The 20,080-nt window shown below is 35.6% G+C and overlaps 1 protein-coding gene across 1 annotated transcript; it reads left to right on the top strand.

Moving 5' to 3' along the window:
* Window positions 1-13,510: 13,510 nt before the first annotated feature.
* Window positions 13,511-19,029, top strand: LOC130720713 (alpha carbonic anhydrase 1, chloroplastic). The gene is made up of 6 exons (XM_057571400.1): window positions 13,511-13,718; window positions 13,873-14,081; window positions 14,209-14,318; window positions 17,641-17,746; window positions 17,854-18,039; window positions 18,551-19,029. Exons 1-6 carry the CDS (start codon window positions 13,649-13,651, stop codon window positions 18,692-18,694), a joined length of 825 nt encoding a protein of 274 aa, XP_057427383.1. The 5' UTR covers window positions 13,511-13,648; the 3' UTR covers window positions 18,695-19,029.
* Window positions 19,030-20,080: the final 1,051 nt, after the last annotated feature.

Below are 20,080 nucleotides of genomic sequence, written 5' to 3' on the forward strand. Positions count from 1 at the left end.
TCATTTTTGCCAGATTTGCAAGTTTGTCAGACGTTTTAATTTTTTTTATTCTAATGTCAGACTATTTATTATCTAAAATGCTTAGTGTTACAAAACAATATCACAACATATTTATTTTTGGATAAGCTATATGTATATATAAATAAAAAGAAATGAAACGGCACCAACAGTGCCATCCATCCAGAAACAATACAAGAGAGAGAGAGAGCCCAAAAGGGGCAAAGGGAAAGAAAAAACGAAAGACAGGCAGAAGAATAATACAGAGATATACAGGAACATCACAACATATGAAAACAAATACATTTGATTGGTTGAAGTTTGTTACGTTGTATTATGCATGATAATATAAGCTTATACAATACATTGTAGATATATGCATTATTTGGTTTTAACGTTGTATTGTATAATTTTATCTATCAATCCACTCTTATATATACACAGTAAAATGATGGATTATTCAATCCACTCTATAAATGATGGATAAGACATGATAAGAATGTGACGTATAAGCTACTTGAAAATATTTAATCCCCTCCGCCTCCACCACCACCCTCCATCATTGTCACTGTCATTGCCACCATTGCAATCGCCATGCCGCGACCGCCGCCACCACCACCACTCGAACCGCCACAGCCACTGCAGCCTCCACCACTCTCCATTGCTATTGTCACCACCACTACAACTAACTACTGCCACAATCCACCACTATTAGACCGCCACAACCACCTACCTCCACCGTTGCCACCACTCAGTATCACCATTGTCACCTCTACTGCCACTGTCACTGCCACCACTATCGTTGCAGCGTCGTCGCCACCATTACCCATCACCACCACCTACTCACACAATCCTCATTATTATATTATCTATCATTATGCAATATTTTACAAAATATATGATTATATTAACTTAAAACAATATGATAGGTTATACAGTGTGAGTGTATGACCAAATGTTATATAGTATTGAGTTTTTTATCATATCTTATCCTATATGGCTTTATACAACAAAAAATCCTTGTAAGTAACTTCTGAGTGCTAAAATTAATTATGAAAGAATAAAAATTTATCTAAACATATATTTTCTTTAGCCTACATTTTCCTCTCATGATTCGTTTCCCTTTTTTTCCTTGACAAACTTATTCGGACACATGTGGAGAAATTATATGACAGTGTTAAAAATTTATGTGATAAAACTTGCAGAATCCATATGGTATACTTATAGATAGGGATGACATCGAGTCAGGCCGGGTCTTGCCTATCCCAAACTCAAACTCTCATATTAAACTCAAACCCACACTCGTTGGGTTTCGGGTTTACCCAAACCCGTTGTAGCCTCAAATTCACGTCCTAACCTAATTTGATGTATAAACGTTTTTTTGCAAAACAAAATGCAACTTGTATTATTTTGTTGTGAAAAAACCTTTTATATCTTTTTTGCCAAAAAATATGATACCTTGATGTTCAAATATGATCAAATTGTTAACAAATTAAGTTGTTAACATGATATGTAAGAGTAGTTTTGCAATTTCATATATATTGTTCGGGTTTAAGTGTGAGTTTCACTAATACCAAACTCAAACCCAAACTCAATCATATCGGGTTTTACCCGTAAAATCGGGCTCGAGCGTGCCCCACGGGTTGAGATTCCGTTGTTATCCCTACTTATAGACTGGTAATATATCGCATGGGATGTCTAGCTTATTATTTCTACAGTTATTATATTAGTCGATTAATAAATTAAAACTATTTAATTACATTGCCATTCAGAGTCTATCTACACAACAGAGAAAACTCACTCGAATCTCACATTGATCGAGAATGATTAAGGAAGAAATGAGAAATAAATAAGAGTTATGATAAGTAATGTAATAGAAAAAGAAGAGAGAAATAAATAAAAAAATTAAGTGTGTGATGAAAATGAGATAGAAATATATATTAGTGTTGTTCGGGTCTAAGGACTAACAATGGATAACTAGTACCCTTAATAAACCCTAACAGAGCTAAGAGAATATAAATGATGTAAGAATAAGGAAATTATCTCATTAATGATCAAAAAGGTACCTAGTACAAGGTGAGAACACCCCCTTTTATAGTGGGAGTGATCCTTATCTAGAATATTTATAGATTTGGACCTTACATGCAAAACCCAAATCCCAATATAAAATAAGACAAATACATATATCATTAATATGATGAACAAGACAAAATAAACTCAGGCCCACATCTGCATGCCGGGACCCATGCCTTACTTCAAGGGTATTACTCTTACTGGGCGGGTCTATGGGCTTGTACTAGCCCGCCCAGTCCGCGTGTGAATGAATAAAACCCATTACAACACCTGATCATATTAATTTTGTAGATGTTAGTTACTCCGTGATGTCAAAATTTTACCATGTAAAAGAAAAAGAAAAAAAATAGAGCAGCGCTCAGGAAACCATGTTAAATTTTAAAATCTTTCAAAAAGGGGTTATTCCTGAAGTTATGAAAGGGTACAAAATATCTTTTTAAATCATCCTTGTCTATTTTATTGATATTGCATGTTTTAATTAAATTATGTTTTAAAAGTTTATTCCCACATTGATTGGTCATGAGCTCTTGAAAGAGTCTATAAGTCAATGTGATATTGAGATTGTACAATTGCTAGTAAGTGATCATTTGAACTATTGTTCATGAGATGATTCACAGCCAAAGTGCCTCCAGAAATTGTGGATGACAGTGCTTGGGGTGATAAAGTCGAAGAGTACGGCAGAATAGTGTGAATCTACATTGGGAGAGGTGTCTTTGAAAGACACTCTGACGCTCAAGTTAGCTTAAGGTCAGAGAGAATATCTCAAAGACAAAAAAAAATAGTATGTAGCAAATGAATAATGTTTAAGTTATGAAATGATCAAAACCTGTATTTAGAGTTTGATATGACCAATGATGAAGGTGTTTAACCTTGGTTTAGTCATTATAAGTAGTTAAGTAGTTCATGAGATAACAACTTTTCTTGAGTGGTCTTTGAATCAATTAGCTTTACCTTTCCTTTTTTAGTTACTTAAATGCGTTAAGGCTTCATTTTAGTCGTCCTGGCTGACCAATACGACGCTCACTTGGTCGTGAAACCTGTGGGCTGACTATGGTGATGATAGGCTTAGTAGTCATTTGGGTCGGCCAAAAAATGAATCTCTTAGCTTGACATATAATGTGGATACAATGGCAAGATGATAAAGTAATGCAAGAATTTATGAAGCATGTATCGAGGAGAAATTAACTCGAGATGCTTATAAAAGCAATTCGAGATAAACAATTTTAAAATCATTTTCGGGTTAAGATAAAAAGTCTGCTTTTCCTTACAAATGGTGGAGACATGGCATTCAAGTTCTCATGCTTGAACAATTCTTTTATGTTTTCAACATCGTTTGCTTCGACATGGAGAGAACCGTGTCCAAGAGTCAAATCCCTTTATCCTGCTCTCTCATGTATTAGAACATAAAGTATATTCTTAGAGTCAAATCTCATCTTTAATACTATATAGTTCATGAGCTTAAACTTCTCAACTATCACTCTTGTAAAGAAGAGATTTCAGTAGAAGCAAACGATCTTGAGAAGTTTTGTATAATCCTGTAAGGAGAAGTCCTTAGAATACTTGTAAGGAGAAGTTATGCGAATACTTGTTGGGAGAAGTCCCGAAGAATACTTGTTGGGAGAAGTCCAGGAGAATCCTTTTTTGGAGAAGTCCTCGAGAATACTTGTTGGGAGATGTTCTGGAGAATATCCTTTATACTTGATTAATTAGTAAAATTTTGGTATAACCAAGGACTGGATGTAGCCCTATCGTTCTGGGGTGAACTAGGATAAAAATCTTGTGTGTCAACTGTTTATTACTTTGCTTGATTATCTGCTGCACCAAACGATATTGAAGAACTAGATGAAATTGTCAATCGTTTGGAAAACCAACATTTTGGATATGACCAGGGCCGGCCCTGGGCCTGTGCAAGCAGGCCCACAGCCCAGGGCCTCCAAAATGAAGGGGCCTCAAAAAAAAATTCTCAAAGGCTACGGTTTCTAAAGTGTGGCCTAAAGTTTTTATGCAACAGCTTTGAAACTGTTGCCTTTTCTTCTGCTGATCATAACCGAAGAAGATGCACCTTATAGCTCCACTCTCCAGCTTTGTCTTGAGTTGCTTCCTAAAGTGTGGCCTAAAGTTTTTATGCAACAGCTTAGAAACCGTTGCCTTTTTAGATTTTTGGCCACGGTTTTTTGACTGGAGCACACGTCCGTTGCCTTTTCTCAAAAAACTACCCTACTTTACTAAATAATTTAAATAGATAATGTTCCTTAAAAAAATTATTAAGGGTCCATTTTTATTATTTGCCCAGTGCCTCCAAAATGTCAGGACCGGCCCTGGATATGACACAATTCATCCCCTTTCTTGTGCTAGTTACTTCTGAATATCTCAAGGTTGTGCTGACCCTATTCGATCACTTATATTTAGCGTAGGCATATCCAACACTAACTTTTTATTTCAAAAAGCATTGGCCCCTCAACGCTATGTTTAATCTGTGGGAGTTGAATCTTCTATTGGCGTCAGAACAAGCCAATGCCAGTTCATAAAACAACGCAACTTCATCCTTTATGGTTTGTGAAGCGGGTTTGGTCGACGCTACTTTGCGGCAGATTATCCGACTATTTTTTTTTAACTCTAAAATGACCTAGTAATGTATGTATAGCGCATTAGATTGTAAATTTGGTATTCATCATGAATGAATGATACATGTCGAGTGGATTGGATTCAATAGGCAGGATGGACTTTGATGGCTTCCGCATGACTTGGATTCAACAAACACACCATGTGTGGCTGTGGCAAAACGAGGAGTCTTTTCTTTGGGAATATATAAGGAACAGTGGGGCTCTTCGGGTGACAACTGGAATTTCTAGCTTTGTCCCTCACTTTATGTGATAGTGAATTTAAGATAATTCTTATCATAGGGGCGTATCTAGGTAGGGGCAGACAGGGGCCACCGCCCCTCCAAGAATTTCGAAATGTTCATCGACTATAGGTATTTTTATATAGAAGATGTTATAACATTTTGTGATGCTCATCAAGTTGAAGTTCCTGACATGAAAACCTCTTATTTTATGAGTAATGGTCGTAATAAGAAATAAGATGGAGATATCAAACATCATTATAGGATATATGTATTTTATTGTGCAATTGATTTGCAACTATATGAATTAAATAAAAGATTTAATGTAGTGGCATTGAAACTTTTCATACTTAGTTCAGCTTTAAATCCTAAGGAAAAATTTAAATCAGATGAGAAAATCTGTAAGTTTGTTGAGAAGTTTTATGCAGATGATTTTTCCGAGCTAGAAAAGAGAAATTTGTCATTCCAACTAAGACATTATCATTCAGATGTTTTTCGAGATCTTAATTTAGGAAAAAATTTCATTTTATCTGAGTTTTACCAGAAGTTAGTTGAAACTGGAAAAACAACAATATTTCCACTTGTTGATATATTGTTACATCTTGTTTTGACATTCCTTGTTTCAACAGGATCTACAGAACGATCTTTTTATGCAATGAAAGTTGTTAAGACTTCGGCTTTGCAACAAAATTGAAGATGATCTTCTTAGAAATTTATTAGTTATATATATCGAGAGATAAATTGTTGAAGAAAGAACGGAGTGAACTAAGAAAAAATTGGTTCATAAATTGAATTAATTTTTCTACAAATTATTATCACGTAAGGAGCCTACTAAATATTAGTAAAAAATATATGACTCATGCATGATGCATGAACTAATTTTTAAGATGATCTATCCTAAAATTTGCAGTCTTAAAATCCATGTACGTGTTCGACAAAATGAAAAATCCATGTGAGTGGTGCCATCTAAGAGCATTGCTGTCAAACTAGCAACAAGATCTTCGTTATCTCAATCAAAATATAATTGTCCAGTATTAATTAAAAAAAACGTTTGTCTGCGAGTGAAAGCATTATATTAGTCGATACTGAAAGTGGTAATAAACTTTCTAATACACATTTTTAATTAGGTAAATCCATGTGATGCCATTGCATAAAAGAATAATAGAATCCCCAAATAAGGAGTGAGACGCACATAATTTAATGGGTTCACTACAAATTTATCCGAATTACAAAACTTTACAATCACAATAAAAAAGTGTTTGATGATTATTTTTGCTGGTATAGTTCTCAATTGGGTGTTATTTTTCTTGTCGTGGTTCTTGTGTAATTTTGTGAAGAAAAAAAACATTAAAGTGGTGAGTTGCTTATCTGTCAAGGAAATTTTACTATGTACATTGTGGATATAAAACAAATTGAATCTGAATTGATGACACAAACATTTAGCAGCTCTATATTGAAAGTCGGCGAGAATAGGTGTATTGGTAGCTAGCTGTACTAATTAAGCTTTTTTACTCAAAAATATTATATAGGTGTTTTTCTTTCTATCTCTTAAATGATGATAAATTGTTAGTAGTATTTCATAAACTTGCAGTGGTGTGGTTGAATTTTCTTCTATATAATATCAAGAGTTCAAATTATAAAAAATAAGAGTACAACAATACTTGATGAAAGTGTATCATAAGAAATAGAAAAAGTATGTTATCAGCATCATCTTCTATTCATTTTTCTCTCAAGTGTAATTAAGTAGAAATGGGGAGGGGGGTATGCATTATTTTCCTATTATCATTTGTCTTCATAAGTTCTAACACAAACACAAGGTCCCCCTCTTTCCTAGCCTCTTGCACTGCTTTTGTGCACCCCTATCCATGTTCCTCTTACTTCAATCTGTGTCACCCAAAGTGGACACTTTTACCATTTCAAATTTTTGATCATGTGAATGGTCATATTTATATCTGAAAATGTTGGATGCTAGCGAGTTTGTCCATAGAAGAAGAAAATCTCTCTCCATGCTTTCTAATTGCGTAAAATGTTATTAACTTGACCGATGTTTTATCTGATTACATGGTCTAACTTGACCGACATTTTACAAAATCAAGTGCTGTGGAAATATTTTCTCAAATTAGGGAGAAACTTGCCGACGTCCAAACGATTTTAGAGACCAATTTGATCATTCATGTTTTTTAATCACTTCGGCTCTAAGACATGGACTCTGACAACTTGAAAGACTTCAGATTAGGCCTTTTGCATAAAGGAAAATATAAAATAAATTACATTAGAGTATCTTAATAAGGTGAAAAACATTAGATGGTAATCCAAAGTATTTTATTACCATGCATATATGTTTCGCTCGTGGAAGATCTCTTCTTATAGATTTACTACATCGTACATAATGTTGGCCAAATTGACGTTATTTAGAGTTGACCTATGTGACGACTGATGTTAATTTGTATAAACTTGTGTCAGTCAAAATGTTAAGTGAGTTGCGTCGGCTTAAAGTTGGCTAATTTTTTTTAAAAATTAATCTGAAATACTATTAAGCGCCAACCGGCAATTGAGTCATTACATCAGAAAAAACCAAATGAAAAGCGGCTACAAGCACCTCCTCCACCCATACTAAATTAGCATAGGTTTCAGCATTCCTAGCTAGAAAATCTGCAACGGTGTTGCCCGTGCGTCTAACAAAAGAAACACTAACAGAATCAAAAGCAGAAAGTAATAAACGACAATCATGGATAATCGAACTCAGATATGAACGCCCTTCCTGACTTGCTCGCCAATGGTTGAAGAGTTGTAGACAGTCCGTTTCGAAGCACACCCGGCGGAATCCTAAATCAATTGCCAATTGCATAGTCCATCTCATGCTCATCGCCTCAGCCAAGAGGAGGGAGGGGGTAGTGATAGGAAAAGAGCAAGCCGCAGCCATTACCTCCCCATTACTGTTCCGAGCCACCATCCCCAAACCAGAAGGACCCCGATCATGAAAAGAAGCATCAAAGTTGCATTTAATGGTACCTGGTGCTGGTTTCTGCCACCTCGCGGGCAAGGCTGCCATAGGCCCTCGATCACGGTCATGCACAATAGCCTCTTCCATCGAGCTGCTCACACGTCGAAGAACCCCTGCCACCACAAACTCACGCTGCTTGAAACAGATGTTGTTTCGTGCCTCCCATAGTGCATAAACCGTGGACTGAATCGTGGCTATCGCATCATCATCATCAAGCTCCACCGCTGCTAGCCAGAACTCCTTGAAGGACGAGAAAAGGTCCACCCGAACAGCTAGCTGGGACGCGAACCAGACCTGCTTCGCTGCTGGACAATGCAGAAATAAATGGTCCTCATCTTCCAACTCCGCTGCACAAAAGCTGCAGCTAGGATCCACATCAACGCGACGTCTGAATAACCGCTCCTTCAACGACAAATAACCCGATATAGCTCTCCAACAAGTCTCCTTGCAGCGAGGTAAAGCACGGGAAGCCCAGAATTTTTTCCAAAACTTTGGAGCTAGAATAACTGTGGTGGATGAAGAAGCTTCATCTCGGGCCAGCAACTTCCTCAAAAAACCGTAGCCTTCCTTGGATGTGTATTGACCATCGCTAGTACCCGGCCAGTGTAACACGTCACTGCCTCCATGCATACTCAAGGGAATAGAGAGAATGCTAGCTTCTGTGCTTGGATTGAATACAAGTTCAATCAAATCTCTCCTCCAACAATGACCATCATGGTTAATGAGCATAGACACCTTTGAGAGGCTTAGCTCATCAAACAAACCCTGGCTATAAATCAAAGGCCCTCCTCCGGGCACCCAATTATCAGAACAAATGTTAACTTGGGTACCATCTCCAATTTTCCACATACCTCCTCGCTAAAAAATCCAACTAGTCTTCAAAATGCTAGTCCATGCATAGCTGGGGCGATACCCCTTCTTTGCCTCCCTCATAGTGCAACTGTTAAAGTACACAACTTTAAAAACACGAGCCAATAAGCTCTCAGGACGAGTATAGATACGCCACCAGTTCTTTCCCACAAGGGCCAAGTTAAATGCCTTAAAGTCTCTGAAGCCTAGATCACCTTCCTTTTTGCTCTTACATAGGTTCTCCCACTTTGTCCAATGCATACTCCGGCGAGTTGGATCTCTACCCCAATAAAATTTAGAGATCATATGATCAATATCTGCACATAAACCATCGGGTAAAATAAAACAAGACATGACATAGGAAGGTATGGCCTGAACCACATATTTAATAAGAACCTCCCGGCCTGCCCTCGATAAGAACTTTTCCTTCCAGCCTTTAAGCTTTTTCCAGACTCGATCTTTGACAAAATTAAATACTTGAGTCTTAGACTTACCAATGATAGTCGGAAGACCCAAGTACTTGTCATAGCTTTCAACCGCATTTACTTCCAACAGCTCTTTAAGCTCATTAAAACGAGTATCATGCACATTTCGGCTCACGGAAAGCTTGGACTTGTCAAAATTGATCCTCTGACCTGAAGCCTGCTCAAAGGCGCCCAGAATGTTCTTCAAACATTGGGCCTCTTCCATTGTCGCTCGTGCAAACAGCACACTATCGTCTGCAAAAAGCAAGTGAGATATAACAGGCGCATGCCGACTAATTTTAATACCACTTATGTCACCAGATGCCAAAGACTTTTCTAACATGGCAGAAAATACCTCGCCACAAAGGATAAATAAATATGGAGACAACGGGTCACCTTGTCTAAGCCCTCTCTGAGGAGCAAAGCTCGGCTGAGGGTTACCATTCAATAAAATAGAGAAAGACACCGTTGTCACACAACTCATAATGAGATTAACCCAACACACCGGGAAACCCATCTTTTGTAACACTGATTCAAGAAAAGACCATTCAATTCGGTCATACGCTTTGGACATTTCCAATTTAAGCGCCATAGTGCCATTGCGGCCAGTAATTCTCTTCTTCATAAAATGGAAACATTCATATGCAATCAGTGCATTATCAGTTATCAATCGCCCAGGAACAAAAGCACTCTGGCTTTCACAAATTAAATCAAGCAAAATCTGTTTGATTCTATTGGCTATTGTCTTAGTGACAATCTTAAAGATGACATTACACAAACTTATTGGTCTAAATTGCGCAGCATGCTCAGCTTTCTTAATTTTTGGAATAAGAACCAATAGAGTGTGATTAACCATACATGGGGAAATCTCCCCCCTCAGAATCTAAATTGACAACAAAGAGTAAGCGTTAATCATACGACCAATGCTATTAGTTAGTTCAGGCCATCTAGCATGAGTGTCTCGACGTCAACGTTAAATCGGCTGTAGCGTCAACTCTTGGCTATTAAGTGTCGGCTCTTGACCAAGACTAATCAACTTTCTTGTAGTTGATATCCTCTCATTGTAAGTTGTGGTTCATTATTACATAGCTACATTCAACTTCTTTTTGTTTCTTGTTATTCTTGTTTCACTCCTGGCAAACAAATTTCTCAACGTTGTGAATATTTGAATCCTCTTCTCTATGCGTTTGACGAATTCATCAAGTATTGGAACATGATTTTCAAGTTGCCCTGAGGAGAAGGCTTCAGCATATTCTAATTAAGGCATTCCCAGGGGATGCTATTTTGGAGTGAATCTTGATGAGCATGTTGTTTGTGTCTTGTTCCATCCATGATATATGGAATTGGTTTACAAGCTTTCACATAGATGGCGCCAATTGTTCTTCCAGAATCTGAGCACAGTGATTCTCTGATTTTGTATGTCTTGGTGCACTGTGAATAGAGAGAGTCCACAACATGGAAAATACATGATGCCCAAATTAACAATGGAGATGAGAAGACAATGGTTAACTTATAGAGTTAACCAAAACTATATTTAGAGAGATTCGAGTGAGTAGTAAAGAGAATGTTTAACCTTTTTTAGGTTGCTGATGACCCGATGTTTATTCTATCTTTGTCGAGTCCTTCTTGTTTCTTTCTTTTACCTTTTTAGTCCTTTATTGAGTTATTAGTCAAGTTAAGTCCCTTTTTAGTTCATAAATTCATTTGCATTAGTTTAGTTTTTTTTAATCTATTTACTTAATCTTTTTATTAGTTTCTATTAGTTTTAGTTTGGGGTTAATTCTTTTGGTCAGACTTAAACTGAAACTTTGTGAGATTATGAGTGTTGATGAGCTTTTGGGGGTTTTTGTTTGCTGGATTGAATGGGGGATTGATGAAATATTCATTCATGAGATATATTCCGGAGTTACATGGTTGTTCTCATAGAGTTCTTGAGATGCTTTTCAGGTTTGATAGACTCTTGATGGCTAATGATGATGGTTGAAGGAAAAGTAATGAGCAATGATAATTGTGGGAAAGGGAGTTACAAAGCTGCTGAAAAAACTGGTGAAGACCACGCATGTGCGTGGTGGAGACCCCACACATGCGTGGTGGTTCTGTATGAGGAAGGGGCTGGAACGTGAAGACCACGCATGTGCGCCGTTATGGCCACGCACATGCGTGGTAAACAGACTTAAAAGCTGACAATTGACAGATTGGCCACGCATGTGCGTGGTGGAGACCCCGCACATGCGTGGTGGCAAAATCTGATGCTGCGAATTGTGCGATTTTGAGCGTCTTGCCCACGCATGTGCGTGGTGGAGACCCCACACATGCGTGGATTACCGCTGGAAACTCTATAAATAGGGATTTTGTTATTTCTTTTAGGGATCTTGTACTTTTTTGAACAAAACTTAGAGTTTTAGTTCCTTGGAGCTTGTGGGAGGCTTCTTGGCCCTCTTCTTTCAGGTTTTTGTTCATTTAGTTTGCATTATGAATTCCCTAGCCATGCTTGGCTAGTTTCTCTTTGTACTTTGGGTGAAGTGAACCTTAGTTCTGATTATGGTTTAAACTTCTTATTTTCATATATGAATAAAGTTTCTTTTCCATGTATCTTTTCTCTGAATCAATATTCTCTTGAGTGCACACAAGTGTTTTGCTTTCTTCTTGCACAATGGAAGTTGGTGAGGATTAAGGGACTTGGGATGAGATTGATTTGTTTGCTATCACTTAGGAATAAGGGTAGAAACTTATTGTGTTGGCCTGAACTTATAAACTTCATTCTTCAATTGAATTGACTAGGCACTAAGGCATTAGGTTTGGCAAATGAAATTGAATGATTTACTTGATTAAGGAATTAACAAGTAGAGGTAGAGGCTATAACATCATGGATAAGGATTCTGAACTTCATATAAGAATTTGATTTGAGAACCATAATTGGACTAAGTGGAGCTTTGTCCAGGGTACTTCTTTATCTGAATTATAATTCTTGCTCTTCATCACAAGTGTGTTATTCACACAACAAACCCTCAAACTTATATTGCTTTCTTTTTCACATTCTGAACACAAAACTCTTAGAAGCAATTGATGAACAACTATCCTTGTGGTTCGACAATCTTTTGTATTACTTCGATCAATCCGTACACTTGCGGAATCGCTATCAAGTTTTTGGCGCCGTTGCCGGGGATAGTTTTGTTTTGTTGATTGAGTCTTGAGTTTTGCTGTTTGAAAATTTTTTTACCATTGCTTCATTGAATCGGTGCTACTAACTCGAAGGTAAAAAGCAAAACATGCAAAAGACTCGATGCATTAACTACCTAAAAAGAAAATGTTTTTTTTTTTTCAGAGAAACACAAAATTAAAGCAAAATCAAATTAAAGAAAAACAAACCTGGACTTGGGATTAGATTGGTTTGTTTGCTATCACTTAGGAATAAGGGTAGAAACTTATTGTGTTGGCCTGAACTTATAAACTTCATTCTTCAATTGAATTGACTAGGCACTAAGGAATTAGGTTTGACAAATGAAATTGAATTTTTTACTTGATTAAGGAATTAACAAGTAGAGGTAGAGGCTATAACATCATGGATAAGGATTCTGAACTTCATATAAGAATTTGATTTGAGAACCATAATTGGACTAAGTGGAGCTTTGTCCAGGGTACTTCTTTATCTGAATTATAATTCTTGCTCTTCATCACAAGTGTGTTATTCACACAACAAACCCTCAAACTTATATTGCTTTCTTTTTCACATTCTGAACACAAAACTCTTAGAAGCAATTGATGAACAACTATCCTTGTGGTTCGACATGTATTACTTCGATTAGGTTGCTATATATGTATTGGCTTTCAAGCTGTTAGCCATTTAGTGGTCTTGAGTCATTAACTCTATTTTAGCCATGTGGTCAAGATTTTGTCTTGGTTGTTCGGGCTTACTAACATGGTGTTCACTTGATTGTGATCCCGTCGGGACGGTCGGGTCAACTAAAATGATGGTAAGCTGGTAAGCTCGCTAGGTTGAATTGTTGTTTGTGCCAACTAGAACAAAACATAGTGTAAAATTTAGATATATATATCTTTGAACATTAAGAAGGAAGCCTTAAGAATTGCTCTTGAAAATTAAAATAATTAAGAGTCTTGCAAGTATCTGGGAACATTGAGAACAGAACATTGTTCCTTTTGAAATATAAATAATTCAAAATCTTTAAAATACTATGGAGAAGGAATCTTAAGAATTCCTCTTTAAAACATCTTAGTTAAATCTTGAGAGGTTCCCTAGAAAATATCTCTTAAGAAAGTTGTGTTGTTAACAATGAAAAAAATATTGTGCACCACACAACAGCAAAGTATCACAACATCACATCACATATGTTATATATAAAAAGCTTAGGCATAAAACAAAGTCCCACAGATCAAGGCATACACAGCTAGCTATCCACCATGGCTCTCCGGATTTACATCTCAACCCTGTCCATAGCAATTTTCTCTCTATGCACTTCTGCATATGACTGTAAGATTTCATTTTTCTTTGAGTTCAAATTGCATATGACTGTTTTCTCATTCTGAAAGCTGTTATTATTATGGTAAAATTTGATGTATGGTTACTTGTTAATTAAGTTGTCACATACATGACTGAATTAATTGTTTTTTTTTTCTTGCACTAGATTCTGCCAATTTTAGTTATACTGGTTCAAATGGACCTGAGAAATGGGGAACCTTAAGTCCAGATTTCGCAGCATGCTCAAATGGGAAAGCTCAGAGTCCTGTTGATATTGCATATCCTGATATTGTTATGAACATGGAGTTGGAATCCTTAGACAGAGACTACCTTTCTACAAACGCCACGCTTGTTAACAACAAGTTCAACATTGGGGTTTGTTATTCGATCACTTGCCAAATCATATCGAAATTGTTTACTTTTCAATTTACATATTTTCTAACGGTAAATCAAACGGACTTCAATAAATTAGTCATAAAGTGATGGAGTTTTTCTTTTACAGGTGCATTTTCAAGGACAAGTGGTGGGAGATATTAATATAAATGGAAAAAATTATTCTTTGAAACAATTGCACTGGCATTCTCCAGCAGAACACCGGGCACATGGTCGTGTGTAAGTTCAATCTCTTCTCTTGCTTGCTCCCTAGTCCCTATATATACCACCTCTTCTCCTCTTACAAATAATTTTGGAAATCTCTGTTTGTTTAATTCTGTAAATGAAGAGTAATGTTTCTTGAAATGGCTTAACAACAAATAAAAGTGAAAGATATTTTACACATCACTTCTATATTTTACCATTTTATCTCTCCATCATAATTGGTTGGAGATCATTTCTCATATGGAAAAGCTGTTTATTCCAAAATGATTAGAAATTCCTTCTGGAAAAGAGCCTATAGCTATACTCCAATAGCCAGAGTTCGGCTCAGATAGTGGGGCAATATGTTTGGTTGCTATTGGCTGATTGCTGCGTAATACATCATGTGTATACTGAACTGACTATTGAAAGCTACTACTACATTTTTCACACGCATTTTATCTCTGTTGGTTCATAAATACTTTTTTAACAATTAGGTAACCGTTTAAGCTAGCTGAAAAACCAACGTAGAGATTTTTTAATTAAGTGATTATTTAAGGAATAAATTTTGTTCCTCAATGTAGGTGCCTAAGATACTACAAAAAGGTCTTAGAGATCGCTATTGAAGAATTTGTATGATAAATTAAACTAAGGCCAGACGAAAATGAATAAAGAAAGATTCAAATGAATTGAAAATAAAGGGCATAAAGTTGAATAAATAAAGTGTTTGAAAGGTAAATGATTGAAATAAAGGCTAAAAAGTAAAGGCATTAAAATGTAAAGGAAAAAATAAATGCGGAAAATTTGTAGTTTTGATTAATTGATGACTTGTGTCTTTTGCAAAGGATCATTCCTCTATTAATAGAGACAAATTTGGCTAAATTACACTGGCTAATAACTCCCGCCACTACCCGTGTTTCCGACAATAATTATATTCGTGGGGATGTTGGAAGTTATTCTCTTTGATCAGCCTAGAAGCTTTTGGTTAACCCAAGCTTTCTGCTTCGGCTAGTTTTTCAAACTTTAACCGCTTTCCTGATTTTCAAGGAATGAACTACTGGATGATTTTGTGCACGTGCATACCTTCTAGAATCCATGAAAAATGTCTCCTTTGTGGACCTGAGGCCTGTGTACCTTGCACCCAATTTTGTTCAAATTCATATTCTCAACCAATCCTAGCTTCATTCAATCGGTCACTTGCTTTTTTTGGCTAAAATTTTTTGCGACTCACCTATCACGCTGGCACACCCGATCTCTAATTGTTACGCATTTTTAAATGCTGACATTCTCGCATTTTTCACCCACTTTTACTTTTTAATTTATTTTCCTATTACATTATACACATATTTTTTATTACCCTGCTTTTTTTTTTCACCACTTCCTACCTAGGGGTGTGTAACAATTCAGATTGATCCAATAAATTCACTCATTCAAATCAAAACCAATATAATTAATTCATATTCACTTAGATAATTAAATTACTTTATGCCTTTAATAAACTCGAAAGTTTGTGGAACTTTTTTCAACCGCGACCAACCTCCTGTTTAATTATTTTTTTTACATCAGAAATATAAATTGCACTCTCTAGGGATGGATCCCTGAACCTTCCCTACTCAATTCATATGTCTCCTAGCTCTTATCACTTGAGTTATCATAGAACCTTCTGTTTAATTTTATTTTCATGTTTAATTTTTATACTTATAACTATATTATATTTTATCATTTTTTAAATTAAATTATTTTGAATTGTCTTCTTGGTTATATACCAAGTATACTTATCTATATATATTAGAGAAAAAGGATGATGCAATAATAGTGTAATGTTTTTTTACACTGTCTACCAATCAGGTTGTGAGGATATGTCGCGTCAATTAATGAAATTAAATAAAAATATAAATTTTCTCACATTCTTAAAATCTTTATACTGTCAGTGCATAGAAATTAAACTATAAATATTATCCAATTTTACTATCATATTTTAGATATAAAAATAAAATGTTATGAAAAGTTATAATTACAAAATATAGATATTAATTTAAAGTTATATTAGTATTTTGAATTGATTTGTCTATTGCATAAAATTATTAAAAGAACAAGAAAATATTTAATTCAAAACTTTACCCATACATTTTATATAGAAGTGTGTCTATCTTTAATTTTTGTGGATTAAGATTAAGATATTTTTAAATTAAGATACATACATACATTTTATGTCCTCAAATGATAGCTCAAGCAGGGGCGGATCCAGACATTATATATTGGTGTGGCTAAATATAAAAGAAATTTTAGGCTAAAATACAAAGTAGAAATTATATTAGGTAGCAAGCAAGAAGTAGCTATAATCTCACATGAAAAGCACAAAAGTTTATTCAACCATGAAAAGTTAAGACTAATTTGTGCACTAAAAAGGACAAATTTTGCTTTTTTAGGAGAAAACATTACAATGCTGCTGATTTAACATTCCAAAATTTGCGGGCACGAATCTACAATCAAAACAGGAAAACCCATCAGCAAAAACAAACGGAGGTAGCTCCAAACCCAACATGGTTCCATCAAAGAACTCAGATCTGCTAAGTTGACAAGCAAAAATTCTCACCGAAAAAGTAGATCCAACTCAACGTGTGCAACAAGTTCATAAACCAAAAAACTTCTTTGAAAATTGAAAATTAAAAAAAAAATAGAAATAGGAAAAGATCATCCAACATGAATTTTGTGTAGCATAGTAAGGTGAATTACAAAGTTTATTTACCTGAGAGACAATGAATCAATTGAATTTCCTCTTGAATTATGGTTGATTGGTGCGGTGATCAGGGTTATCCATGCGATTAGAAATTTAGGAAGGTGAAGATTGGTGGGTTTTCAATTTTTGGGGAAAAAGGTTTTAAAAGTTGATGAATGCCGAAAGCAGCAATGGAAGAAAGAAATAAAAACCGCGTTCTAATTTGATGTTAAGCGTGAATTTTGGTTTTTTACTTATTAAGCTATGGCGGCGCTTCGACCGTTTCCATACATTAACACAAAACTTTTAGTAGCGGATGCCAAACCGCCGCTATATACAATATTTAAAAAAAAAACTCAAAATCTGGTGTGGCTAAAGCCACACATAGCCTACACATGGGTCCGCCCATGAGCTCAAGTGATAAGAGTTGGGGACATATGAGTTGGGGAGGAGAAGGTCCAGGGATCAATTCCTGGAGAATGCAATTTATATTTCCGATATAAAAAAAAATGGATTTTATAGATTTTTTTATAGATAAGCTCACATAAAAAAAGGCTTCATTAAGGCTGAGCTTTTACAAGATTGTACTTGGCTTTTACCACTATTATTAATCTTTAACGCAAAAAACTTCTGACCATACAGACATGAGGCTGAGCTCCATCTAGTTCACTTGACCCCTGATAACAATGGCATAGCAGTTGTGGCAGTTCTCTACAACTTGGGTGATCCCGATCCTATCATCTCCCAGGTAGAGTTGAACTCTCACATTCACTTAATTGTGTTCTAATTAAGTCCATTGGATTCAAATTAAATTATTGATGGTACAAAGTGCTAAAATATAGTTCTTGAGTATAGATGGAAGACAAGTTTGTTGCGCTAGCCAAAGAAAACCGTGCAGGCAATAAGGATGCCCAAATTCCTATCGGCACTTTTGATTTTGAGGAGATAAATGCAAGGACACACAGCAGGTATTACAGATATGTTGGCTCTCTTACCACTCCTCCATGCAAAGAGGGTGTTATTTGGAACATTCTTGGCAAGGTAATTAACTTACCACATCTCTCCATCTGATAAACATTACTTACAGACACCTCACATACACTTTTTTTTTTCATCTTTAATTTTTTGTCACATCGCAACTAGTGGCAGAGGAAGGGGGAAATGTTAATGTTACAAACATGAGGGCATCCAAACTTTTCAATTTTTGTTTTCTAACTTGTAATACATATATTACGTATATAAGCCGTAAAAATTATTGTATGCATGACATATTCTTTGATCTCTGCGCCCTATTTGATGTTGGTTTTCTAGTCTCAAATTCCTGCCTTCGTTATTAATCACAATATATATTATTAATATCATATTCATTATTAATCTCTCTGCTATTTCTTTCACACATTAAATGTTTGCATTCATTTTTGTTTTTGAAAGAATGTGTGCATTCATTAGCTGTACACCAAACATTTTCCGAATGTGTATACTTGTAGGTTTTCTAGGGACAATTTGTATTGATTTTGGAAACAATTGTAATTAATCAAACATTGTGATGCAGGTAAGGACACTCTCAAAGAAACAATTGGAGCTCCTAAAGGCACCATTGAGCCAAGAATACATTCATAACGCAAGGCCTCTTCAGCCACTGAATGGCCGCAAAATTGAGATGTATGACCATTACAACCATAGGCAGGGGATTTGAGCAACCCCAACCAAACATCATCAACAAATTTTCTCACGATGATTACTCGCTTCGTATTGAAGAAGATAGTGTCCTTTTTTTTTTGTCAATAATAGATATAGTGTCCTACTCTGCTTGTTCTAAGATTGAAGTTAGAGAGCACTTTGTTTTTTTGGGTCGAAGTAAGGCTGAAGGCCTAGTAGAATAAAGGGCAAAAGCCCAGGTACAACAATAAGAGTACTTTGCTTTTAGATCAGAATAATGGGTTCAACTCACCTCTAGAATTTGTTGCCCCAAGAAATACTCACCACCAGAATTACTGCACTCAATTTTATGCTTTTGGATGCCATTAATCATGTTCATGGTGCGCAACAGAATCAGTGTCGCTAGATTACAATAGCCATTATTTCTTGTTTCATCATTACTAGTGTTCTTTACCCGTGCGTTGCACGGCGATTAAATTTATTGTAAAGATGAATCAGTAGTAATGTGTTTTAACTTAGTTTAGACTCTTTTCAGTAAGTATAAAAGATATGGAACCGAACATATATTACAAACATGTAGATGAATGAACCACAGTAAATATATTAATTTGATGAGTTTGTAGATACCTCACATTGTCAACACTTGAATAGTAATAAAAACCAAGTTTTTAAGTAATGCATTACATTAAAATTGAAATAAGATAAACATAACAATGACAGCAACATGAACCCTTATTTGAAATTGTAGTTCATGATTAATGATAAAGACTTCATAACCGAGCTTGTTGTCAATCAAGCATATTTGAGCTATAGAACCTAGAAAGGAAAAAAAAAATTACCAGTACCAATACAAATATAAACTGTGTATAATTTAAAAGTGTTAAACTAACCTTATAGAAACGTCAATACACCTTCAAATTAGATGATCAATAAACTGCTTGTTATATTTTTTATGCTGTCAACAATAAAGAGAATAACCAACGACTTCAGCAACATACTTTCCAAAAAAGGCGCATTCAACCCGAACCCTATTAAGAAAATTGAGAAATTATAAAACCTTACTCATAATAATCAAAGATGGAAAAAATATGAATAAGCATTGAACATTGTGTGTGACCCATCTTGGTCAAGTTCAACAGTAATTCTTTTCTGCTTTGTTCCATCTTTCTCAAACTCAGTTTCAGCACTTGCACCAGTGAGAATTCCAATCACATCTGCAAAATCATAGAAACATTAATCCAAAACCCAGAATAGTAATTTAAAAATCAAAAGACTAAAAAAGAGTATATACCTATAAGAAAAGACGTATAAAGGTCCTTAAACATTATATCAGATATTGGCACAAAATTGTAAGGGCTTAAGTTGATGGCCTTGTTGGGAACCAAGCGCACAAATGTATGAATATCAAAGTTGATCTTGAATG

Source organism: Lotus japonicus, chromosome 5 (genome assembly GCF_012489685.1).
Source record: "Lotus japonicus ecotype B-129 chromosome 5, LjGifu_v1.2".
Lineage (NCBI taxonomy): Eukaryota > Viridiplantae > Streptophyta > Magnoliopsida > Fabales > Fabaceae > Lotus > Lotus japonicus.